The following is a 26598-nucleotide window of genomic DNA, read 5'->3' as shown; positions in this document are numbered from 1 at the left end:
GTGACTTCTTTCTTTTTTAGAGGTTAGAGATTTACTCAAATGCAGTCATGTAGTTTATATGCGATACCATACTGCAAGGCGGTAGAGATAACATGTTAGAATATCTGGATATCTTTCCAGATTAAATGTTTACAGATGATATTCATGTATGACCAAAGCTGCTTACACCATTATATAACATTATATAAAATCTCTATTCTCTCATATGACTAAAATGTCTGTCATCTCCATTTTGTAAATACTAATTACCATCCTGTGCACGTTACTAAGGGCAAAGCAGTGAAATTATCGACTGAGGCAGAATGAACCATGCACAGTTGAAGTCGGAAGTTTACATGCACCTTAGCCAAATACATTTAAACTCCGTTTTTCACAATTCCTGACATTTAATCCTAGTAAAAATTCCCTGTCTTAGGTCAGTTAGAATCAACACTTTATTTTAAGAATATGAAACATCAGAATAATAAGAGAGAATTTAAGCTTTTATTTCTTTCATCACATTCGCAATGGGTCAGAAGTTTACATACACTCAATTAGTATTTGGTAGCATTGCCTGTAAACATGATGCTGCCACCCCCATGCTTCACGGTTGGGATGGTGATCTTCAGCTTGCAAGCCTCCACCTTTTTCCTCCTAACATAATGATGGTCATTGTAATGATGGTCAATAGTTCCATTTTTGTTTCATCAAACCAGAGGAGATTTCTCCAAAAAGTACGATCTTTGTCCCCGTGTGCAGTTGCAAACCATAGTCTGGCTTTTTTATGGCGGTTTTGGAGTAGTGGCTTCTTCCTTGCTGAGCAGCCTTTCAGGTTATGTCGATATAGGACTCATTTTACTGTGGATATAGATACTTTTGTACCTGTTTCCTCCAGCATCTTCATAAGGTCCTTTGCGGTTGTTCTGTGATTGATTTGCATTTTTTGCAGCAAAGTACGCTCATCTCTAGGAGACAGAACGCGTCTCCTTCCTGAGCAGTATGACGGCTGGGTGGTCCCATGGTGTTTATACTTGCGTACTATTGTTTGTACACATGAACGTGGTACCTTCAGGTGTTTGGAAATTGCTCCCAAGGATGAACCAGACTTGTGGAGGTCTACACTTTTTTTCTGAGGTCTTGGCTGATTTCTTTTGATTTTCCCATGATGTCTTAATCAAATGTGACAAATAAAATTTGATTTGATTTGATTTGATTTAATTGCATTGTTGGTTGAGGGCTTGTAAGTAAGCATTTCACTGTCAGGTCTACACCTGCTGTATTTGAAGCATGTGATTTTAATTTACCATGGCTTTTAACCCCCTTCCGCTTCAGATATACACAAAAGCTTGTCACGGCAGATTTCCTCCTCTTCCTCAGAAGAGGTGAAACAAGGATCGGACCAATACGCAGCGTTGTAGGCGTCCATGGTTTTTAATAAGAAAAACTAAACATGAACACAATTACAAAATAATAAAGTGAACTGGCAACGAAACAGTCCCATGTGGCACAAACACTGACACAGGAAACAATCACCCACAAAATACCCAAAGAATATGACTGCCTAAATATGGTTCCCAATCAGAGACAAGGATAGACAGCTGCCTCTTTTATTTTTTTTATTTTCATTTCACCTTTATTTAACCAGGTAGGCTAGTTGAGAACAAATTCTCATTTGCAACTGCGACCTGGCCAAGATGAAGCATAGCAGTGTGAACAGACAACACAGAGTTACACATGGAGTAAACAATTAACAAGTCAATAACACAGTAGAAAAAAAAGAAAAAAAAGTCTATATACATTGTGTGCAAAAGGCATGAGGAGGTAGGCGAATAATTACAATTTTGCAGATTAACACGGGAGTGATAAATGATCAGATGGTCATGTACAGGTAGAGATATTGGTGTGCAAAAGAGCAGAAAAGTAAATAAATATAAACAGTATGGGGATGAGGTAGGTAAAATTGGGTGGGCTATTTACCGATAGACTATGTACAGCTGCAGCGATCGGTTAGCTGCTCAGATAGCAGATGTTTGAAGTTGGTGAGGGAGATAAAAGTCTCCAACTTCAGCGATTTTTGCAATTCGTTCCAGTCACAGGCAGCAGCGAACTGGAACGAAAGGCGGCCAAATTAGGTGTTGGCTTTAGGGATGATCAGTGAGATACACCTGCTGGAAAGCGTGCTACGGGTGGGTGTTACCATCATGACCAGTGAACTGAGATAAGGCAGAGCTTTACCTAGCATGGACTTGTAGATGACCTGGAGCCAGTGGGTCTGGCGACGAATATGTAGCGAAGGCCAGCCGACTGGAGCATACAGGTCGCAGTGGTGGGTGGTATAAGGTGCTTTAGTAACAAAACGGATGGCACTGTGATAAACTGCATCCAGTTTGCTGAGTAGAGTATTGGAAGCTATTTTGTAGATGACATTGCCGAAGTCGAGGATCGGTAGGATAGTCAGTTTTACTAGGGTAAGTTTGGCAGCGTGAGTGAAGGAGGCTTGTTGCGGAATAGAAAGCCGACTCTAGATTTGATTTTAGATTGGAGATGTTTGATATGAGTCTGGAAGGAGAGTTTACAGTCTAGCCAGCCACCTAGGTACTTATAGATGTACACATATTCTAGATCGGATCCATCCAGGGTGGTGATGCTAGTCGGGCGTGCGGGTGCAGGCAGCGAACGGTTGAAAAGCATGCATTTGGTTTTACTAGCGTTTAAGAGCAGTTGGAGGCCACGGAAGTAGTGTTGTAATGGCATTGAAGCTCGTTTGGAGGTTAGATAGCACAGTTTCCAAGGACGTACCGGAAGTATACCGGATGGTGTCGTCTGCGTAGAGGTGGATCAGGGAATCGCCCGCAGCAAGAGCAACATCATTGATATATACAGAGAAAAGAGTCGGCCCGAGAATTGAACCCTGTGGCACCCCCATAGAGACGGCCAGAGGACCGGACAGCATGCCCTCCGATTTGACATACTGAACTCTGTCTGCAAAGTAGTTGGTGAACCAGGCAAGGCAGTCGTTAGAAAACCGAGGCTACTGAGTCTGCCGATAAGAATGTGGTGATTGACAGAGTCGAAAGCCTTGGCAAGGTCGATGAAGACGGCTGCACAGTACTGTCTTTTATCGATGGCGGTTATGATATCGTTTAGTACCTTGAGCGTGGCTGAGGTGCACCCGTGAACGGCTCGGAAACCAGATTGCACAGCGGAGAAGGTACGGTGGGATTCGAGATGGTCAGTGACCTGTTTGTTGACTTTGCTTTCGAAGACCATAGATAGGCAGGGCAGGATGGATATAGGTCTGTAATAGTTTGGGTCTAGGCAACCATAGACATACAATTTACAATTGACCTAGACAGGAAACAGCCCCATAAACATACAAACCCCTAGACAAGACAAAACACATAAATCCCCCATGTCACACCCTGACCTAACCAAAATAATAAAGAAAACAAAGATAACTAAGGCCAGCCCCCCTCCAAAGGTGCGGACTCCCGGCCGCAAACCTAAACCCATAGGGGATGGTCTGGTTGGGCGTCTGTCCACGGTGGCGGCTCTAGCGCGGGACGTGGACCCCACTCCACCATAGTCTTAGTCCGCTTTTGTGGCATCCTAGGAACGGTGACCCTCGCCACCGACCTAGTATTGGCAACCCTACTAAATGGCCCCACTGGACTGAGGGGCAGCTCCGGACTGAGGGGCAGCTCCGGACTGAGGGGCAGCTCTGGACTGAAGGTCAGCTCTGGGCTGAAGGGCAGCTCCGGACTGGCTGACGACTCTGGCAGATCCTGGCTGAATGGGGGCTCTGGCGGATCCTGGCTGACTGGCGGCTCTGGCGGACCCTGGCTGACTGGCGGCTCTGGCGGATCCTGGCGGACTGGCAGTTCTGGCGAATCCTGGCTGAATGGCGGCTCTGGCGGATGCTGGCTGAATGGCGTCTCTGGCGGATCCTGGCTGAATGGCGGCTCTGGCGGATCCTGACTGAATGGCAGACTGGGGGCTCTGGCGGCTCCTTGCAGCTCTGGACAGGCGGGAGACTCTAGTAGCTCTGGACAGGCGGGAGACTCTAGCAGCTCTGGACAGGCGGGAGACTCTAGCAGCTCTGGACAGGCGGGAGACTCTAGCAGCTCTGGACAGGCGGGAGACTCTAGCAGCTCTGGACAGGCGGGAGACTCTAGCAGCTCTGGATAGGCGAGGCACACTGTATGCCTGGTGCGTGGTGCCGTACTTGGCCGAGGACACGCACCTCAGGGCGAGTGCGGGGAGGAGGAACAGGGAGTACTGGGCTCTGGACACGCACAGGAAGCCTGGTGCGGGGGGCTGCCACCGGAGGGCTGATGCACTGGATAGACCGGACCATGCACGTGCACTGGAGCTCTTGAGCACCGAGCCTGCCCAACCTTACCTGGTTGAATGCTCCCGGTCGCCCTGCCAAAATACACCTCCAGGCTTTGTAAGGGCTATTTGACAAAGAAGGAGAGTGATGGAGTGCTGCATCAGATGACCTGGCCTCCACAATCACCCAACCTCAACCCAATTGAGATGGCTTGGGACGAGTTGGATCACAGAGCAAAGGAAAAGCAGTCAACAAGTGCTCAACATATGTAGGAACTCCTTCAAGACTGTTGGAAAAGCATTCCAGATGAAGCTGGTTGAGAGAATGCCAAGAGTGTGCAAAGCTGTCATCAAGGCAAAGGGTGGCTATTTTGAAGAATCTCAAATGTAAAATATATTTTGATTTGTTTAACACTTTTTTGGTTACTACAATATGTTATTTCATAGTTTTGATGTCTTTACTATTATTCTGCAATGTAGAAAATAGTGAAAATAAAGAAAAACCCTTGGATGAGTAGGTGTTCTAAAACTTTGGACCGATAGTATATACATATACAGTATATAAGTCTGAGGCCAGTTTGAGAGTTGATCAATGCTTTTGATCAGATCAGAGTTGATCAGATCAGTCCTGTTACAACATTCAACATGCAGTTTTGTATTATTTACAGGTTGGTTAATGTTCATTACCTACTGTACTAACTATGTCAACAGCAAATACAAGGGGGATAGTGTCTAGCCATGTCTATCCAATGTCAAAAACATTCCACAGTAAAATATATATATATATAGATAAAGCATGGCATACATTTTCCTTTTTTATTCAACCTAAATGGAGTACAACATTTTAATTCCTAACAAATGTAAATGAAATCCTAAACAAAAAAGAAATTTGAAAATGGTGTCGAGGGTAATACATCTCTAGGACATCTCAATAGATAGTTCCTTCTCTCTCCCATCTTTGCTTGATGTCCCTTTCCTGTGAATTTGAAAAAGAATGTTATAAAATGTCAGAATGTAACACACTTATTGATATTACCATGACATTTAAATATTGTTCTCATCCCTTTCCTTAAAAAAAGGTTACTGTATTGACTTTGTAAGAATACCTACTACCTTTGGACAACAAAGAGAACAATAGCAGAGATCACTGCCACGGTGAACACAACTCCTCCTAAAATAGCCACGATCAGTCCTGAGAAAAGGGAAAACACAACCGACAGTTAAAAATAAATATTTCATAATGACAATATAGGTCCATTACCAAGATAATCATCAAGATACTACCTAATTTGTTACGGTCAACATGATCTCAAACTCTAGATAATCAACTCTACAAAAATGGCACAAGAGGTATTGATGTACCTGCATTAGTGGAACTCTCATCTGGGTTAGCTCCTGGCTCTGCAGCAGCACCACCCCTGGCTCCTTTGGCTGCAGAAGAAGAACAGCTCACATGAACAGGATGAACAAGCATCAGTAATATACTGTAGTTGTAATGAAGTGGTGGAGGAAGGACCTCTAGTGGACTAAAGAAAAACTGTCAAGACAGTGGAAGTCAGCTGAGTGTCTGTTGTGCAGTGTAAGGAGGAAATGCACCTCAATGTCTAAAATGCCCTTTGTGTCTACAGACTATTTTCATACACATTTCATACATAAACATGCATTTACATATAGCAGTAGAGGGAAAGAGAAATATGTATGTTCTTTATATTGAAAATAGGGTGTTGTTATCTTTGGGTGCATATTATCATTACCTCAGATGTAGAGGGAGAGAAAAGAAATAGTGGTATCACAAAAGTAGACAGGGAACTGACCCATGCATGTCTGTTGACAGTGCTCTCTGGTCTCGAAACGGTTGCCATTGCCCTGACAGCCCCCGTAGTGGAAGATACGGCAGGTTCCCTCTGCTGCGTTGTAGTAGTACATCAACAACATGGCAAAGCAACTGCCATGGTCTAATCGAAGGTCACACACTGCACCTGAGAGAGCAGAGAGAACATATGAGAGGAAATTATGGGTTTGATGAACTTCTATGAATAGCTCAACAATTCTTCCTTAAATGGATGGATCATTTTGAGAGAGTAGCGTAGCATAATAATCTGATTATAGAATTGCTGTGTATGCTATGTCTATTTGCTTATTATATGGTTTGGACAATATCTTGTCCATTATGAGTTCATCAATCACTAACCATTATTATAAAATCCAATACACCAATGCAACACTGTACAGTTTGTATCTGTCATATACACTTCTTGTTTGTTAGTCCTCTTTGAATCTACACCTAAAAAAATGGCCACCATACAGCAGCCACTCTCACTCCCCACTCTCTGTAGCAGCCTACCTGCAGGTGGGTAGAGCTCATCAAACTTGGCAGAGCAGGCCTCCATGCACGTCCTGTCTGTGTTGAAGCGGTTCTCATTCCCTTCCAGTCCTTTGTAGATGAAAGGAAAGCAGATGCCTGCCCCCTCATCATAGTAATACTGCAGTTTAGTGAGATCTTCCTTTCCCTCCGCTGGCTTTCCCTCGTCCATCTTCCTACTGCAAAACGGTTCTGAGAGAAGAAGATCAGCGTTGGGGAGTAGTGAGCTACATTTAGTTCAACTAGTAATTTAATTACATTTTGCAGTAGCTTGGTGGTAGTTTAACTAAATTCAAGTTGCAATTTTCAGTAGTTAATTACTTTTTTTGCCATGTAGTGGTGTAGCTATTTACTGGAACTACACATCTTTTTTAGCAAAAATAAAATGTGTGAAGTATACAATGCCTAATTCTCACTTTAATCACTTTTTGTGTGCCTAATTCTCACTTTTTGTTTTTAATAGTCTAAATTGCACATTCTGTTAACATCTGACTTCAGAGTGATCTTTTCTTGCAATTTGTAGTCTATGACATTTCAGATTTAGATATAATTTTTCACAAAGTAGTTTGGATGTAGAACTACTTTTTCTAAGTCACTTTAGTTAAATAAGCTATGTTTTTCTTAATGGTAGCTTAAGTATCGCTTGAAGTAATTGTTAACAATTTAAACTATATTTTCAGAGTAAATTCCCCAACGCCGAAGAAGTAACTCACTAGTGACAGCCCATGTTCTCTTGACAGTTTGGACTGAGTTCTTTAACAGTAAAAACAGTGTGGATTTATGATTTGCAAGTGCATTCTCAATCTAGTTTGAACCATCTCAGTTGTGTGTTTTCTTCTTTATTTCCGACACACCTCAAAAAAATGTCAATATGCATCTGAATAATATTGAGAAAGGACCCCATTCACAATGTAAACCCAGCCTTACATGTAAGATGGGATGGAATATATGATATCATCAGTCATTCATTTCCGAGGGAAAAAACAACATTATTTCCACTACTAGATTTAGTAACCATGTTGGCCTTACTTGATTTTGCTTTGATATAACTGGCATAAAGGAATTATGACAAGGTAGGAGTGCAGGTACTTCTTACAGTAGCACACATGCTGTAGTTAAAGCAAGGTGATAAAGCAAAGAAGGGTTCATTGAGAGACTGCAGAAATTTAAAGAAATATAGAATATACTCACCAATGGACAAAGCTATAGGAAGCATAACTACTAGGAAAAAGATATTCAACAGTGGATTTGCCATAATTTTGTCGCTGGTAGGCCAAGACCGTAAATTCCCCCCAACAGAAAGATGTTGATTTCTTTTCAAATCCTGTTCTATAAGCTTCTGTCCACAGGTATGTAACATCATTTGTAGCCCTTATCAATACTTAGGTTTTTATGACCTAGGAGTGTCTTTCTCTCTCATTCGGTCACAGATCCCATGGTTTCAGTCATAAAATAGGTAAATGACTGGCAGTATCTTGCCAAACTTTTTCAGTGTTCATGTTTTTATTGTAGATGAGTAATCAAGCATTTCACACACATAAATTAATAAATAATGCAAACATATCCCCAACTACAAGACCTTATGGTAACCTTTATTTTATCTTCAAAGAAACGTCCGTTACATTGAGTGGAGCTACCCAGAGCTGAGCTACCCAGAGCTGAGCTACCCAGAGCTGAGCTACTGCACCTTGGTTCAAAGAGTAGAAGAAGGATTAAAGTATTAAAGTACTAATCCTAACCCTAGAATGGAATACATTTTACTTACAGCAGTAACCCTAGCCATAACCCTAAACTTAGCTTCATGTCCACCTCCTGGTGCAACCCTAAACCTCAGCCACAACCCTCACCCTAGACTAAACCAGGGCCAGCCCTAGCCTTTTGGGTGCCCTAGTTGAGATTTGGCAAAACATTTTAGTGGCCCACCTCTAGATGGCAAGAATAAATAAATAAATCATAATTTCCTGTAATTCTACACATTTTGCCATGGGGCGGAGAGAACATTTCTAAATGTTTCTTCTAATTTCATGACGTTTTGCTATGGTGCGGAAACATTCGCAGTTTTACAGATTATTTCCTGAAATTCGACACATTTTGACATGAGATGGAGAAACATTTTTGCCATTTTTAAGCAAATTTCCTGAAATTCTACACGTTTTGCTATGACTTATGCCATGTTAATATGATATCTGAGTGACTAACAAAATCAATGGGGGTACCTTCGAGGTCAGGAAATAGCACCTTGTGCATTCTATTGTGCATTCTATTCTAACACTCAACAGTAAGTTGAGATCCTGACTGAGTTCTTACATTATTATTTATTTTTGGGTGGTTGGGTCCCCTGGCGGCCGGGGGCCCTAGGCGACCGTCTATGTCACTTATGTCCAGGACCGCCCCTGGCCTCAACCACAACCCTAACCCTAGCTTCATATCCACATCCCGGTACAAACCTTATTCTAGCCTCATCTACAACCCTAACCCTAATATTGGCCTAACCCTAGCCTTTTGTTCAACCTTGGATCAACCCTTACCTTAACTCCTCTAAATCAGGCTCCTCCAAATTCTCAATTTAATCCATGGTCCTGACTCATTGGATAAGAATACCTTATGCTATTACATAAGAATGGATTTGAAGTAGATTTATTTATAGCCACAGCCAAATAAATATTATTAATCATACATTTGGGATGTGGCACCAACTCAACAAAAACCCATCTGTGAGTAAACAATATACTTTTCTATTTTTCCTTCTCTCGATACAAAAACATAATATATCACATAATATCTGACATATCTACTTCCTATTTCATAGGGTCTTCCAAAATGAATCAGTATAATATGAACAGCCAAGTCTGATATGCAGAAGCAAAGAGGAAATTGCACAGACACACCAATCAGAAAGCTAAAACTGGTTTCCTCCATCCAAATGGTTTATTGGGCCAATAAATAGGCTATTATGTTGACTTATTATATAATTTTAGGAAATGCATAAGATTGCTGAACAATGCTATACTTAGTCTCAATAGTCTAAAGGAGATTCCTGTTTGTCTGCTTCCCCTCGTCTGCACTGATATAAAAGATCCTGAAAGGTAATAAATGTCACATTTCTGAAATCCCCCGTACTGCTATCTCTAACTCTTTGTTTGTTTTCAGATTACTGCAGATGAAGCACAGAACACTAGGAAAGGAAGCCACTAGACTATTGTGATTAAACCTCCATACAGGTAGTCAAAGCTGAGTTCAAATACATGTGTTTTTTAGTTATTTTTTTCTGTGGATTTGAGTATTTGAGTTTCAAATAACACAGCCCAAAACAAGTACTTTTATGTAAGTAAAAGATTATTTGTTAAAAAAAGAAAAATAGTCTTTGTAATTGAAAGTATTTTCAAATACCTATTTCAAATACTATTTTCAAATACCTAGGATAAATGTATGGGAGTGTATTTGAGTTAATGCATTTCAGTGTATTTCCACATACATTCCAATATCCAACATCCAACTACGTGTTTTTATCAAATAAAGGTTATCTGAATACGTACTTCAGAATGTATGTGAAAGTAATTTAAATATTTTTAAATGTTATTTGAACCCATTGGCCTTAAGCCTATTGGACTAAATTATTTTGGATGAAGTCCACTAGGAGTCATCAAGTATTGAGTTTTGAGTCTCACTCTCACATATAAAACATGACAGGTATCAGTTTACAGTAGGTAAGATAACATGCCTGAGAGCTTCATCAGAGAGGCTGGCCTAGTTAATATGACAGAGTCAACAGAGCCGTTTCGATGACCAGCAATGAGAATGATGGTACTGAGATACTACATGTATTTAATTTAATCTATATACTGTATGTATTCAATATTGTATGGTAAATTGGAATGGACATTAAGTATACAATACAAGTGTGTCTTTTAGAAAAAAACATAGTTACACCCTGATCTGTTTCACCTGTCTTTGCTTGTCTCCACCACCCTCCAAGTGTCGCTCCATCTTCCCATTATCCCCTGTGTATTTATACCTGTGTTCTCTGTTTGAGAACACAGGTCCAAATCTCGCTGAGTGCTTATTAACACTGGGGACGACGAGAGCTTGATGGACACTACCCTGGTGTCTGCGCTGGGCATCTCCACACAACCACTCTCCATTCCCATGGATGCCAGACCATTGGATGGACGCTTTATTGGCAGAGTCACCCACACTACGTTTCCCATTAACGTGAGAGTGTCGGGCAATCACAATGGGAGTATGCAGTTCCTGCCCATTGAATCCCCTCATGCACCTATGATTTTGGTCAGCACCTCAGGAGTAAATGTCAGTTGGCTTTTCATAGCCGATCATTCAGAGTTAGAGACAGCAGGTGCGGTAGAGAGAAAGTCCAAAACAGCAGGTCCGTGACAAGGCAGCACATCCAGGGAACAGGTCAGGGTTCCATAGCCACAGGCAGAACAGTTGAAACTGGAGAAGCAGCATGACCAGATGGACTGGGGACAGCAAGGAGTCATCAGGCCAGGTAGTCCTTAAATTCACACAGGACACCAGATAAGACAGGAGAAATACTCCAGATATAACCGACTGACTCTAGCCCCCCGACACAAACTGTTGCAGCATAAATACTGGAGGCTGAGACAGGAGTGGTCGGGAGACACTGTGGCCCTGTTCGACGATACCACAGGACAGGGCCAAACAGGCAGGATATCCCCACACACTTTGCCAAAGCACAGCCCCCACACCACTAGAGGGATATCTTCAAACACAAACCTACTACCCTGAGACAAGACTGAGCATAGCCCACGAAGATCTCCCCCACGGCACAAACCCGATGGGGGCGCCAATCCGGACAGGAAGATCACGTCAGTGACTCAACCCACTCAAGTGACGCACCCCTCCTAGGGACGGCAAGGAAGAGCACCAGTAAGCCAGTGACTCAGCCCCTGTAATAGGGTTTGAGGCAGAGAATCCCAGTGGAGAGAGGGAAACTGGCCAGGCAGACAGCAAGGGCGGTTCGTCGCTCCAGTGCCTTTCTGTTCGCCTTCTCACCCTTGGGCCAGACTACACTCAATTATAGGACCAACTGAACTACTTTTCGTCCCTTTCCCCATCTCCAAGATCATTAGCCCCTCCTGCTGTTCGTCTTCTGTTGCCCCGTACCCTCCATATACATCCCATTTTTCATGTGTCCAGAATTAAACCTATGTCTCACAGCCCTCTGTCTCCTGTTTTTATACCTGTGTTCTCTGTTGCCAGTTAGTCTTGTCTCGTCAAGTCTACCAGTGTGTTTTTCCAGTCCCTGTTTTCTAGTCCTCCCGGTTCTTGCCTTTTCTGCCTGCCCTGACTCTGAGCCCGCCTGCCATACCATTCTGCCTGCCCTGACCTCGAGCCTGTCTGCCATCCAGTTCCCATCTGACTCTGAATTGGTTTACGAACTTCTGCCTGTCCTCGACCTGCCTCTTGTCTATCATTAAATATCAGAGACTCTAACCATCTGCCTCCTGTGTCTGCATTTGGGTCTCATCCTGGGTCGTGATACTATATGGAGGAACAATGGGTACATTTTGAAGATGCACATGCTCTCCCCAGAATCTTTGTACGTGTCTATTTTAAAAGGATAAAGCTAAGGACATTAACAACTTCATAGTTAAGAACACTATAACAATATGGAAGACAATTAAATGTATTCTACAAGAACCAATATCCCTCACTAATTCAGAATTCACCAATAAATTGGTCCAGATGGAAAACTAAAGGCACAGAAACTGTGAATGACTTGGTAACAGGAAATACATTTATTTCCATCATCAAATTAAAAAGTTATTTTGGACTGACCAAAAGTTACACGTCACAAAATGTTTATTTGACATCTTTTAGACATCAGAGCAACCTTGAGGGAACCATATTTGAGTCAGAAAATGATGTTCATATGATAGGTAAGATATACAAAACCTTGCAGAGAGCACATCCAACTGACAATCTCTTAGAAAAAAAAATAACTATTGGAATCAAGACTAAAAAAGAACTGATATCAGCACAAGATGGAGGAATGTTAGAACATAAATAACACAATTCAAGTTAATGAAAATTGATGCTTAATCCAGTATAAACTAAAGTATAGAATTAATTATACAAGAGACAAAATTCTGAAAATTAACAATGAGTCAACTAACAATGAGTCAATAATCCATGCTTTCTGGGAATACTATAAAGTCCGGAAGTTATGGGCGGAGCTAGAAAGTTGGCTGTCAGAAGAATTACAATGTAAACATACTTTTAATCTGTTTTAATTATTTATTATTGAAATATTGAAATAGCATGGGCGACCGAGAAAAACGAATTGGCACAATTTAAGGCCAAGTGGCAAACAATAATGGAGGCACTAGGGATGGAGGTGTGAGTATGCTGGGTCTGGGGAGATGAGATGTAGACATTGATTGTGTGTGTCTGTAAGTTGTGGTTCATTTGTATGTGGCTTGTGTAATTTTTTGTAAATATTTTTTTGTAGACAAAATGGATAATAAGCAGTAATGTGCATGTCATTATGATTCCAGCCCCCCTTGAATGATGATGATTAAACAGCCTTTCTTATGCTGTCTGACAAGGCATAGGTGTCCTTCAATCTGCCTGTTAAAACAGCATTTCTCAGGGTGGGGACCTCTGCAAAAGGCATGTATACGTCTCCTGCTGAAACCAAGCAGAGGGAAATGTCAGTTTGTTGCTTTAAACATTTTGCTGCAAAAAAAGCCAACCTGGAACATCACCAATATCTAATTCTATAGGACCAAGAGGAATCAGTTGCAACCCATCAGAGGGCCACAACCATTAGAAATCCTGCAGGGGAGAGTGAGGTAAGTTGAGCCAATGTCAAGTTGAGCAAATGTATGCTTTCTTCTCAAGCGTGATACAAGGCATTATCGCTAGGATACGAGGTAACAACAGGGGCTGGCCTATTTTAAAATTGTTTTAAAAAGTACAAAGTGTTTGTTAGGTGTTAAGCCTGTGTTAAAATATTACTAAAAGACAAAAAAAAGCTATTGTGTTTGGGAAATAAAACCTTTAAAAAAGGCAGTGGTAGTATTTAATTCAGTACAGACATTTGTAGGTGGCTTAACTTACCCTGTCCCATGGCTCAACTTACTCCATACCCGGGGTGTATGGAGTAAAGAGACCACTTTTTGGACAAGCTATGTTTCAAAACTGTTTACATGAATTCTGATTATTTCCAGGGATACACAACATCCTGAAATATACACTATATATACAATTAGTGGATTCGGCTATTTCAGCCGCACCCGTTGCTAACAGAGCACACAGCCAATCGAGCCCACCGCCATGCAATCTCCATAGACAAAAATTGTGTGTAGAATGGCCTTACTGAAGTGAAGACCTGTGACTTTCAACGTGGAACCGTCATAGGATGCCACCTTTCCAACAAGTCAGTTAATCAAATTTCTGCCCTGCAAGAGCTGCCCGGTCTGTAAGTGCTGTTATTGTGAAGTGGAAATGTCTAGGTGCAACAACGGCTCAGCCACGAAGTGGTAGACCACACAAGCTCACAGAACGGGACGGCCGAGTGCCAAAGCGTAAAGCGCGTAAAGATAGTTTGTCTCCGGTTGCAACACTCACTACGGAGTTCCAAACTGCCTCGAGAAGCAACAGCAGCACCATAACTGTTCGTCGGGAGCTTCATGAAATGGGTTTCCTTGGTCGAGCAGCCGAACACAAGTGTCGGCGGGTGTCGGATGGTGTGGTGTAAAGCTCGCTGCCATTGGACTCTGGAGCAGTGGAAATGTGTTCTCTGGAGTGATGAATCACGCTTCACCATCTGGCAGTCCGACGGACCAATCAGGGTTTGGCGGATGCCAGGAGAACGCTACTTGCCCGAATGCGTAGTGCCAACTGTACAGTTTGGTGGAGGAGCTGTTTTTTTATGGTTCAGGCTACAGCATACAATTACATTCTAGACGATTCTGTGCTTCCAACTTTGTGGCAACAAGTTGGGGAATGCCCTTTCCTGTTTCAGCATGACAATGCCCCCTGTGCACAAAGCGAGGTCCATACAGAAATGGTTTGTCGAGATCGTTGTGGAAGAACTTGACTGGCCTGCACAGAGCCCTGACCTTAACCCCATCGAAGTATTTGTTAGAAAGAATAATATATTTCCCTTGACGGAGTGATGCTGAATGTAAAAAATGGCTCCACTTACCCCACTCTCCCCTACAGATATTCCTATTCAAACAATGTTTTTTAGTGGCTGGATGGACCATTTGGTATAATGTTCCAGGACTTCTCCTAGCTCACCGTATGGCAGGCCCTGCTTTCTCCTGGACTGCTCAGTTTCGAAGAACGTCTCATGCTTCTCCCAGTGCTGGTCACATGAAGCACACAGGAAGCTGGACTGGAAGATAACACAGCGACATCCTGGGGGCCATAAGACACCATTGCACACAGGAGTAAACATGGCACCGGAGAAGAAGGCAGACTTTTTACATGCCCCAGCTGATTGTGTTTTTTTGTTTGTTTATTTGCAACTTATTTTTTACTTATTTTGTACATAATGTTGCCACTACCGTCTCTTATGACCGAAAATAACTTCTTGACATCAGGACTGCGATTACTCACCACGGACAAGCAGAATCCTTTTTTTAATCTCAAGACTCTGACGAGCCCGACACAAAGGATATACTGCTTCCTCGGGAACAGTTCCCAGACCCCGTGATCTGCGTGAAGTGGAGATGGGGAAAGAGGGGCCGAAGGGCGGGCTGCCTTCTGAGAATTCATAGGCGATCGAAGAAACCCCCACTTCCCTCCATTCTACTCGCAAACGTGCAGTCTTTGGAGATTAAAATCTATGAGTTACGCGGAAGATTAAACTACCAACGGGACATTAAAAACTATAACGTCTTGTGCTTCACCGAGTCATGGCTGAACGACGACAATATCAACATACAGCTGGCTGGTTATACAATGTACCGGCAGGATAGAACAGCGTTGTCTGGTAAGACAAAGGGCGGCGGACTATGTATTTTCTAAAACAACAGCTGGTGCACGATATCAAAGGAAGTCTCGAGCTATTGCTCGCCTGAGGTAGAGTGTCTTATGATAAGCTGTAGACCATACTACCTACCGAGAGAGTTTTCATCTGTATTCTTTGCAGCTGTTTACATACCACCACAGTCAGAGGCTGGCACTAAGACAGCATTGAATGAGCTGTATTCTGCCATAAGCAAACAAGAAAATGCTCCCCCAGAGACGGCGCTCCTAGTAGCCGGGGACTTTAATGCAGGTAAACTTAAATCTGTATTATCACATTTCCATCAGCATGTTAAATGTGCAACCAGAGGAAAAAGAACTGGACCACCTACACTCCACACACAAAGACGCATACAAAGCTTTCCCTCACCCTCTATTTGGCAAATCTGACCATAATTTTATCCTCCTGATTCCTGCTTACAAGCAACAGTTAAAGCAGGAAACACCCGTGACTAGATCAATAAAAAAAGTGGTCAGATGAAGCAGATGCTAAGCTGCAGGACTGTTTTGCTAGCAGAGACTGGAATATGTTCAGAGATTCCTCCGATGGCATTACATCAGTCACTGGCTACATCAATAAGTGCATTGATGACATCGTCCCCACAGTGACCATATGTATATACCCCAACCAGAAGCCATGGATTACAGGCAGCATCCGCACTGAGCTAAAAGCTAGAGCTTCCACTTTCAAGGAGCGGGACTCTAACCCGGAAGCTTATATGAAATCCCGCTATGCCCTCTGACGAACCATCAAACAGGCAAAGCATCAATACAGGACTAAGATCGAATTGTACTACACCGGCTCTGATGCTCGTGGGATGTTTCAGGGCTTGCAAACTATTACAGACTAGCCAGACGGATTACCAGGACGTGTACTCCGAGCATGCGCTGTCATCACTGACATTTTCAACGTCTCCCTGAACCAGTCTGTAATACCAACATGTTTCAAGCCACCATAGTGCCTGTGCCAAAGAACACAAAGGTAACCTGCTTAAATGACTACCGACCCGTAGCACTCACATCTGTAGCCATGAAGTGCTTTGAAAGGCCGGTCATGGCTCACATCAACACCATCATCCCAGAAACCCTAGACCCAATCCAATATGCATACCGCCCCAACAGATCCACAGATGATGCAATCTCTATTGCACTCCACACTGCCCTTTCCCACCTGGACAAAAGGAACACCGACAGTTGAAGTCGGAAGTTTACATGCACCTTGCCAAATATATTAAAACTCAGTTTTTCACAATTCATGACATTCTTAAAATAAAGTGGTGTTCCTAACTGACATAAGACAGGGAATTTATCCCAGTAAAATTTCCCTGTCTTAGATCACCACTTTATTTTAAGAATGTGAAATGTCAGAAAAATAGTAGAGAGAATGATTTGTTTCAGCTTTTATTTCCTTCATCCCAGTGGATTAGAAGTTTACATACACTCAATTTGTATTTGGTAACATTGCCTTTAAATTGTTTAACTTGGGTCAAACGTTTCGGGTTGCCTTCCACAAGCTTTCCATAATAAGTTGGGGGAATTTTGGCTCCTGACAGAGCTGGTGTAATTGAGTCAGGTTTGAAGGCCTCCTTGCTCGCACACACTTTTTCAGTTCTGCCCACAACGTTTCTATAAGATTGAGGTCAGGGCTTTACGATGGCCACTCCAATACCTTGACTGTGTTGTCCTTAAAGGCACAGTCAACTTAGAGTATGTAAACTTCTGACCCACTGGAATTGTGATACAGTGAATTTAAATAATCTTTCTGTAAACAATTGTTGGGAAAATTACTTGTGTCATGCACAAAGTAGATGTCCTAACGAACTTACCAATACTATAGTTCGTTAACAAGAAATTTGTGGAGTGGTTGAAAAACGAGTTTTAATGACTCCAGCCTAAGTGTATGTAAACTTCCGACTTCAACTGTATGTGAGAATGCTATTCATTGACTACAGCTCAGCGTTCAACACTACAGTGCCCTCAAAGCTCATCAATAAGCTAAGGACCCTGGGACTAAACACCTCCTTCTGCAACTGGATCCTGGACTTCCTGGCGGGCTGCCCCCAGGTGGTAATGGTAGGTAGCAACACATCCGCCACGCTGATCCTCAACACAGGGGCCCCTCATGGGTGCGTGCTCAGTCCCCTCCTGTACTCCCTGTTCACTCATGACTGCACGGCCAGGCATGACTCCAACACCATCATTAAATTTGCCGATGACACAACAGTGGTAGGCCTGATCATCGACGATGATGAGACAGCCTATAGGGAGGAGGTCAGAGACCTGGCCGTGTGGTGCCAGGACAACAACCTCTCCCTGAACGTGATCAAGACTAAGGAGATGATCGTGGAATACAGGAAAAAGAGGACCGAGCACGCCTCCATTCTCATCGACGGGGCTGCAGTGGAGCAGGTTGAGAATTTCAAGTTCCTTGGTGTCCACATCACCAACAAACTAACATGGTCCAATCATAACCTATTCCCCCTCAGGAGACTGAAAATATTTGGCATGGGTCCTCAGATCCTCCAAAGATTCTACAGCTGCACCATCGAGAGCATCCTGACTGGTTGCGTCACTGTCTGGTATGGCAACTTCTCAGCCACTGAACGCTAGGCACTACAGAGGATAGTGCCTATGGCCCAGTACATCACTGGGGCCAAGCTTCCTGCCATCCAGGACCTCTATACCAGGTGGTGTCAGAGGAAGGCCCTAAAAATTGTCAAAGACTCCAACCACCCTAGTCATAGACTCTTCTCCCTGCTACCGCAAGGCAAGCAGTACCGGAACGCCAAGTCTAGGTCTAAGAGGCTTCTAAACAGCTTCTACCCCCAAGCCATAAGACTCCTGAACATCTAGTCAGATGGCTGCCCAGACTATTTGCATTGTCCCCCCCCCACCCCTCTTTACACCACTGCTACTCTCTGTTGTCTTCTATGCATAGTCGCTTTAATAACTCTACCTACATTTACATGCTACCTCAACTAACCGATGCCCCCGCACATTGCCTCTGTATCGGTTGCCCCCTGTATATAGTCTCGCTATTGTTCATTTACTGCTGCTCTTTAATTACTTGTTACTTTTATCTCTTTTCTTATCCATATTTTAAAAAAAACTGTATTGTTGGTTAGGGGCTCGCAAGTTAGCATTTCACTGTAAGGTCTACCTACACCTGTTGTATTCGGCAATGTGACTAATAAAATATGCTTTGATTTATTTGATTTATCCCATGTAAGGGTACCATGAAACAAATTGAAACCCCATCAAACTGTACTACTGGGTCCTGTCCCACCATTTGGGAAATGTATGAACACACAGTCCTGTCATTTATGTTTGAAATTATTACATCATTGAGCGGCTCACATGTCCATTTATTGTTCACTACCGTACCTCCCATCCTGCAGGAGTGTCCTGCCCTGGGAGAGTGTTGCTGGTGGGGGTGTTTGCACCGACAGAGGGCCCTCCAGACCTGGGAGTCAAACCCAGGTCTCCCTCTAACCCACGGCTCCCCCACCTCTTCTGGACGGGACGGCATGAAGGCAAAGGCCCCGCAGCTACAGGACGGGACCAAGCAGGGCACACGCACACTGGAGCCTGACGCACACACACAGACACACCATTATGTAATCACAAACTAGTTTAAGTACACTCGTGTAGACCAGGCACATACACACACACACACACCATACAATTTTTTTAATCCGTTTTTTAGACAGATTGTCTGTACCTGTGTATTTCCCATGCTCATACAGGTGATGTCCACAGAAGCACATGGAGGAGTCACCCACTCTAAAACAATCCCAGGTCAAGTCTGGACATCTCCAGCCCACATACACACCTGAATACAACACCACCACAGAGCAGAGACATCAAAAATACTGTAGGAGCCTATCTGTTAGTTGTAAATAGGGAATGTGAGCCGAGGATGGTGGTACCTGTCTGTATAGCTTTCAGTGCTGCCTCTCTCTCAGGGCCGATGAGGTCCTTGACCTTTTGTCCAGGCCTCTGTGTGTGACTGTGTATCCACTTGGGAACTGCCACTGTTCCATTGGTATCTGTAGATACTGAGGTACAGTCGGACAGGGAGTAAAGGTAAACAAGGTAAAGACACCACAAGAAAGTTTAGTTGTATCAAGTTTCTCTCTGTGTGCGTCTGTGTTTGTCCCAGCTAGCACATTTGGTTCCTTGGAAGTTGTGGGAACGTATGTTTTTGGTTTCCCATTGGTTCTGGGAACGAAGCCATACGTTTCCTGACAGGTAAAATCGAAAGCTTTTCAAACATTCTGAGAACGGAAGTGAACATTTTGCTTGTTCTTGGAACCTTAATTTGTAGGTTGCAGGGAGGTTCTGAGAACATTTTACTATGATTCTATCCATGGATTTAGAACCAAAATGGCGTTAGCATGACATGTTTTTTTAAAGTCATACAAAGCTGTTAATTTTAGTCTATTCCAACAGACCCCATTTCAAAGGAAACAAGCACTCATTAAGATCAGGTGTGGCCAATTAGTGGGCGCAGCCAACACACCTGAACACACTTAACAAGATAGAGGACAGAGTGTTTTCTTGATGCTGAGAACGGAATGTATATGTTTTTAAATAACATTCTTAGAACGATCTCTGAACGTTACTGAAGTATTCTTGTGGTTTTTACGGCAAGTTTTTGTCACGTTTTCTGAACAATGAGAACATGACTTTAAATAGAACCATGAGGAAACGTTACGCTGAGTACTAAAATTCCCACAGAATAACATTGTGCTGAGAATACATGTGCTGAGAATGTTCCAAAGCCAAGCAACTATCCTGCACCATACCCAGAAAATTGTGAGAAGGTTGTATGCAAAATAACAGACTACCACACTTTTAACAAGCTCTAAGAAACATATAGTTCTCAGAACATGATGTTCTAGCTGGGGTGTGTGTGTGTGTATGCATGTGTGCTGCCTACCTGCAGGGCTGAGGTGGACTGGCCTTGCCACTACACTGTGATGGAGTTTCTCCTTCCTTTTCCCTGAGCTGGTCACCAGAGCTCTGTTCTGCAAACCTTGGTCCTCAGAAGCCATTAATAAGCACTAACACACTGACTAACTGTGACAAACAAGAGGTAATACAAACAAAGACAACAGGTAGCCAAAATTGACACAAACAGGGAATCTAACAAACATAGGCCCACTCATAAGAGCTGACAGACATGAACAGTGAATCAAACATTTACAATCTTCTTCAGACAATTATTTTTGTTTAACTGTCTATTCTCACTTACCTTTCATAGGTACAGTAGACTTTAGTTATGTTACCTAAGTTGTTGATGACGTTACTATGGAGACAGATACTTAAGACTTGCAAGTAGCAGTGTAGCACTACAAACTAGATGGTAATTTCCCATGAAGAAACAATTTGTGACTTGCTTCAGCTCTTTAAATGTATTTTTGTGGTAGTTGAAGAAGTTTAAAACGTTTTCCTTAAGTGAAGCAGTGGAATATAATCAAAGTGAAATATATTAAAATATCTGGTCTGATTACTTTAATAGAATACTATATCAACCTTATTACTTTTGAATGTGGGCTTGTCATGCCAAATAATGTCTCCCGGCCAAATAGTGTCCCGCTCTACCTCTCATTTGAGAGTAATTCTGAGGTAATAATTTATGAGGTGAAATAGATCTATAACTGCCTGCATCCTCCTACGAGGTAAAATAGAGCCAAGCAACCAGCATAGCAACAGACACTTTGGTTCATTATGTAATCCGGTCAGAATGTTGAAAGTTTTAGCAACAGAAGCAAGAACTCATCGAATCCCATTGTGACGTAGAGGGCCACACTATTTGCCATGAAAGGCCCCCTTACGAAACAAAATTGCAGTCAGAGTGCAGTAAAATTGCAGTACACTTCAGTATAAATGCAGTTCGAGTGCAGTATAACTGAAGTATGGTGCAAACACTGCATCCAAAATAAGCTATTTTTACTGAAGTAATTATGCAGTGTTACTGCAGTTAGAGTGCAATATAAATAACTGTGCTCTCCATTGCTATTGTTTGACATTTTTCAAAGTTCCAGTTATATTCAACATAGGGAAGTTAGCTTAATGAAACGAGTTGATGCGGTTCTAAAACAGCTTTACTTCTTGATTTGTAGAAGATAATTTGGTTCTGATTTCAGATGTCAATAGCAGAGAAGTAGACAAAGATTTTATACGTTCTTGACTAAATTGTTGGGAAAGTGGTCAAAGTAGCTGATCTTTGTCAAAAGTTACATTGTTACTGTGAATAGAATGTTGGAAGTTTGTAACAATGGGGCCTTTAGAATGCTGAATAAATCCTATAAGTGGATGGAGGAAAGATGGACAAAAAAATTAATAGTTAAAAAAGTATAAAAGATATAAAAATGTTCCTGACCAGTCTACACGTTTTTACGTTTAAATGGCGTTTCTAGCTTAAATGGTGTAAGAGAAGTAGCGTTCCAAAGAATAATTGTAAGTGAGAAATAAGTTGTACATTACTAAAAATCGAGTAGTCTCGTAATACAGACAGACATGTTTTTTAAAATGATACTTTAAACCTGGTCTTCTGAATGTATCAATGCTGGTTTGCGTGACAGGCGTTATTGTAGCATAAGAAAAACAGAGAAGCACTCAATTGGCATTTTACTTTAAAATTGGTTTATTACTTTATAATATAAACAAATACTATCTGTATTAAAACCAACAAAACAATGATTGCCAAGATTTGATTACAAAACATATCTGTGCAAATAAGGTCATTAGTTTGCCAACCCTCCTTTCTTAAACCCCCCACCCCTCTAACCCCTCGTCTCATTCACAGAACAGAAGGTGAGACCACCCACTCAACTGGATTATTCCCCAGATTCACCTGAGTGTGGTCTGGTCGAGATGCGCAACAGAAACAGAATACAGGTATTTGCGTGATAAGTAATATTATAATCAGTTTATTAAGAGGAAATGACATCACTACTACACTAATAGTCTACATGCCAGTGCTTGCTTTCATATGCTGTGGGTCTTACCAAATAGCAGGACTGGGGTAAATACATTGAAACTCAAGGAATGAAAAGGACATTTGGTTAATGAATCGAAGCAAAAATATTGTCAAATACAATTTCCATGAATAAATTACATGGAATTTATATGCAATTGACCCACCCCTGCCTCATTAAAATGTCTGTATACCAGGCTATTGAGGGTTATCTAGAAACATGGGTGTCATTTGGGTACCAGTCTGTCCCTGCTTAAGTATACTTGTAGATACAGTATGTTGAACGATATAGCAGTCAGGTAGAGTGGGAGAATGCAGCATCTCAGATTGCTATAGAATAGTAATGTGGTTCCCTCGTCCAGAGAAAGTGGAGCAGCCATTGGTTAACAGGTCTTGCAGGTTTAAGTCTTGCAGAAAAACAAAGAGTCCTCAACAAGGCAATGTGGTGATATTATCCAGCGGGAAGTGAAAAGTGCTGTGACTGGAAAGGATGTTTGTGTGTACAACAACTGTGTGTATGAAGGGGATGACAAGGCATAATCTTGTATCTCTGTCTCAAACATTCTCTCTCACACACACACACTTAAAACCCTATTGTTATCTCCCCTCAATGCACACACCTACTACAGTATTTTGCGATTGATTCACTGCTGTACAGTTCAAGGCCCGTGCTGAAACACTGCCATACATATTGGAAGGACATTTTGCACACTGTGAGGTATTGACTTAGGGCCCTATCCCCATCTGGGAAGCAGGCTTGCCAGTTACATCAAAGACAACATTGTTACCTGTGTGACAATTCAAATGACAGTGCAAGAAGAATTATGTTTTTGACATATTCAGACGTCAAACCCAGTGAAAGGTTTGAGTGAATAGAGCCCTTGTGTTCAGTGAGTCTTCACTATGGCAGAGTGTACATTGTAGACTGAAAACTGTGAAGTTGTTAAGTAGAGCTGAGAGAATGGAATTCCTTAAAAAGGGAATCGCTCAAAATAGTGCCAAATGGCAACAAAAAGGAATAACTTTAAATGACACCGATCTAAAATATTTCCAAAATAATTTGCAGTCAAACCTTGAGATAACAAAAAGGCTACTAAAGACTACCATAAACATATGAAATAAAGTGGGAGACATAATAGCAAATAATTTGCCAGTAAGGATAGTAGTGCTTTCAAAAAAAGTACATTATGATTACGTGTTGTTCTCCAGAGATGATTGATAGAGTAGTGTTCATTTGTAGCGTCAACTCTGATAGGTCCTGGCAGTTCTACCAGTCCATCAGCTGGCCAATGACCTCGCAGCTATCACCGCAGTGTCCTCCCCCACGTGTATGTGCCCAATAGGACGGCAGGGTATCTCTGGGTTGGTAGGAAAGGGTTACATTCTCAACACACATCAGTCTTTCCTCTCCCTCGTCCCCTCCTCCAACCGCCCATAATAATGCTCACACGGAGGTCCTGTTGGTGTGGAGCTTTGAGTTCTCCTAGTGAGTTCTTGTGAGATCTCATAGTGATGTCTCTCATTGCCATGTATTCTTGTGAGATCTCATAGTGATGTCCAGTGAGTGGTCATAGTGATGTCTGGTGAGTTCTCATAGAGACGTCTGGTGAGTTCTCATAGGGACGTCTCATTGGTGTGTGGCCGTGAGTTCTCCTCCTCCAGCAGGGCGATGCGTTGTTTGAGCATGCGGACGTGGGTCTCGTGGCGCTCCACCATGGCCATCATTTGAGCCTCCAGCTTTTTCAGCTTGCCCTGGTGCTTCTTCTTGGCCTTCTCGTATGCTGCCACCAGGTTACTAGAGAGTTAGAGAGAAAAAAGAGAGTCAAATGGCTCGACAGGACAATGCAGACAGACAGATGGATGGATTGGCTTCAGTTGGTTCTGATTTGGTGAGTTCAGTCACAGAGAAAGAGGTGCTGAGGGGTTGCAGTGAAAGTGAAATAGTGAAATGTAGTAATTAATTTGAATGTGTTTAGGAGGAAAATTGTGTTGATGCAATCCCATAAAGAATAGTGCTGTTCTATATCAATTCACCCCCTTTCCCACTAGATGGCAATGCTGTATTACAAAACAAAACAATTCCAGTAAAACAAATAAAAAGGGTCTGAACTGAACTGTATTCATTTTTCCCAAACCTTTTCATTCTTTAACTATTGGTAGTCATAAACAACCCCCCCCACCCCCACACGCACACAATTAAGTCTTAATAACAATAAACATTTCCACTTTTAGTCACTAAACATATTTCCTCCCCTCCTGTGTGTGTTGTCGTGGTTACCTGTTGGCCCGTTTGAGGTCGTTGACGAACTCGGCACTCTGCTGGTGGCGGACCTCGCTGCTCTTGGTTAGTCTCTCCAGCGCTGCCACCAGCTCCTGGACACGCCCCTTCAGCTTCTTCTCTCTGAAAAACACAGACACACGGGATGAGTCAGGAAGACACACACACCAGACCTAGGCAGAAAATAGTTGTATTTTTCTCATTTACTTGAAAATATAACTTTTTAAATACTCAAGGTAGTCGAATATACAGCAGTTTATGTAGGGTTTCAACTAAAAGGCAACTATTTTATTTGATATTCAAATACAGGTCTCAGAAAAACAAATAACATTTTAAAGTAAACAAAATAATATTTGAAGGTATGTGAATATATGCACATTATTTGAAAAGATGTGAATATATGCACATTATTTGAAAAGAAACAAATATTTATGTGATGGCTGCCAAATATTTGATGAAGAACCAATAACTACAACAGTTTGTTGAATTAGTCTAAATATATACGATCAAAAGCACATGGTTTGGAGGGCTCGTAGATATGAATCTTAATACAGCCTATAATTAAATACATGAGGGACATGGAATCCCCTCATCATTCGAGTAGACCACTTTTGCAGCTTCAAAATGACTAACAAATATACACTGCTCAAAAAAATAAAGGGAATACTTAAACAACACAATGTAGCTCCAAGTCAATCACACTTCTGTGAAATCAAACTGTCCACGTAGGAAGCAACACTGATTGACAATACATTTCCCATGCTGTTGTGCAAATGGAATAGACAACAGGTGGAAATTATAGGCATTTAGCAAGACACCCCCAATAAAGGAGTGGTTCTGCAGGTGGGGACCACAGACCACTTCTCAGTTCCTATGCTTCCTGGCTGATGTTTTGGTCACTTTTGAATGCTGGCGGTGCTTTCACTCTAGTGGTAGCATGAGACGGAGTCTACAAACCACACAAGTGGCTCAGGTAGTGCAGCTCATCCAGGATGACACATCAATGCGAGCTGTAGCAAGAAGGTTTGCAGTGTCTGTCAGCGTAGTGTCCAGAGCATGGAGGCGCTACCAGGAGACAGGCCAGTACATCAGGAGACGTGGAGGAGGCCATAGGAGGGCAACAACCCAGCAGCAGGACCGCTACTTCCGCCTTTGTGCAAGGAGGAGCAGGAGGAGCACTGCCAGAGCCCTGCAAAATGACCTCCAGCAGGCCACAAATGTGCATGTGTCTGCTCAAACGGTCAGAAACAGACACCATGAGGGTGGTATGAGGGCCCGACGTCCACAGGTGGGGGTTATGCTTACAGCCCAACACTGTGCAGGGTGTTTGGCATTTGCCAGAGAACACCAAGATTGGCAAATTCGCCACTGGCGCCCTGTGCTCTTGACAGCTGAAAGCAGGTTCACACTGAGCACATGTGACAGACGTGACAGTCTGGAGACGCTGTGGAGAATGTTCTGCTGCCTGCAACATCCTCCAGCATGACCGGTTTGGCGGTGGGTCAGTCATGGTGTGGGGTGGCATTTCTTTGGTGGGGCCGCACAGCTCTCCATGTGCTCGCCAGAGGTAGCCTGACTGCCATTAGGTACCGAGATGAGATCCTCAGACCCCTTGTGAGACCATATGCTGGTGCGGTTGGC

The 26598-nt window shown here is 42.7% G+C and overlaps 2 protein-coding genes across 4 annotated transcripts in view; both read right to left on the bottom strand.

Moving 5' to 3' along the window:
- Nucleotides 1-5113: 5113 nt before the first annotated feature.
- LOC118387571 (uncharacterized) lies at nucleotides 5114-21074 on the bottom strand. Its single transcript, XM_035776060.2, has 10 exons — nucleotides 20952-21074; nucleotides 20637-20776; nucleotides 19624-19752; nucleotides 19416-19526; nucleotides 19079-19282; nucleotides 6656-6865; nucleotides 6126-6290; nucleotides 5674-5742; nucleotides 5425-5503; nucleotides 5114-5287 (listed from the first exon to the last, which is right to left on the bottom strand). The coding sequence occupies exons 2-10, from the start codon at nucleotides 20749-20751 to the stop codon at nucleotides 5230-5232; spliced, it is 1140 nt and encodes a 379-aa protein (XP_035631953.1). The 5' UTR covers nucleotides 20752-20776; nucleotides 20952-21074; the 3' UTR covers nucleotides 5114-5229.
- A 1248-nt stretch (nucleotides 21075-22322) lies between these two features.
- LOC118387570 (colorectal mutant cancer protein) overlaps nucleotides 22323-26598 on the bottom strand; it is a 125066-nt gene continuing 120790 nt past the window's right edge. For all 3 annotated transcript variants that reach the window (XM_035776056.2, XM_035776057.2, XM_035776058.2), the window contains 2 exons: nucleotides 24958-25080; nucleotides 22323-24474 (listed from right to left, as the gene is read on the bottom strand). In XM_035776056.2, the coding sequence (XP_035631949.1) occupies nucleotides 24294-24474; nucleotides 24958-25080 (304 nt within the window). In that variant the 3' untranslated portion in view covers nucleotides 22323-24293. The remainder of the gene's footprint in view (nucleotides 24475-24957; nucleotides 25081-26598) is intronic.

Source organism: Oncorhynchus keta, chromosome 9, assembly GCF_023373465.1.
Source record: "Oncorhynchus keta strain PuntledgeMale-10-30-2019 chromosome 9, Oket_V2, whole genome shotgun sequence".
Taxonomy (NCBI): Eukaryota; Metazoa; Chordata; class Actinopteri; order Salmoniformes; family Salmonidae; genus Oncorhynchus; species Oncorhynchus keta.
This window is presented reverse-complemented; position numbering and strand designations above follow the sequence as displayed.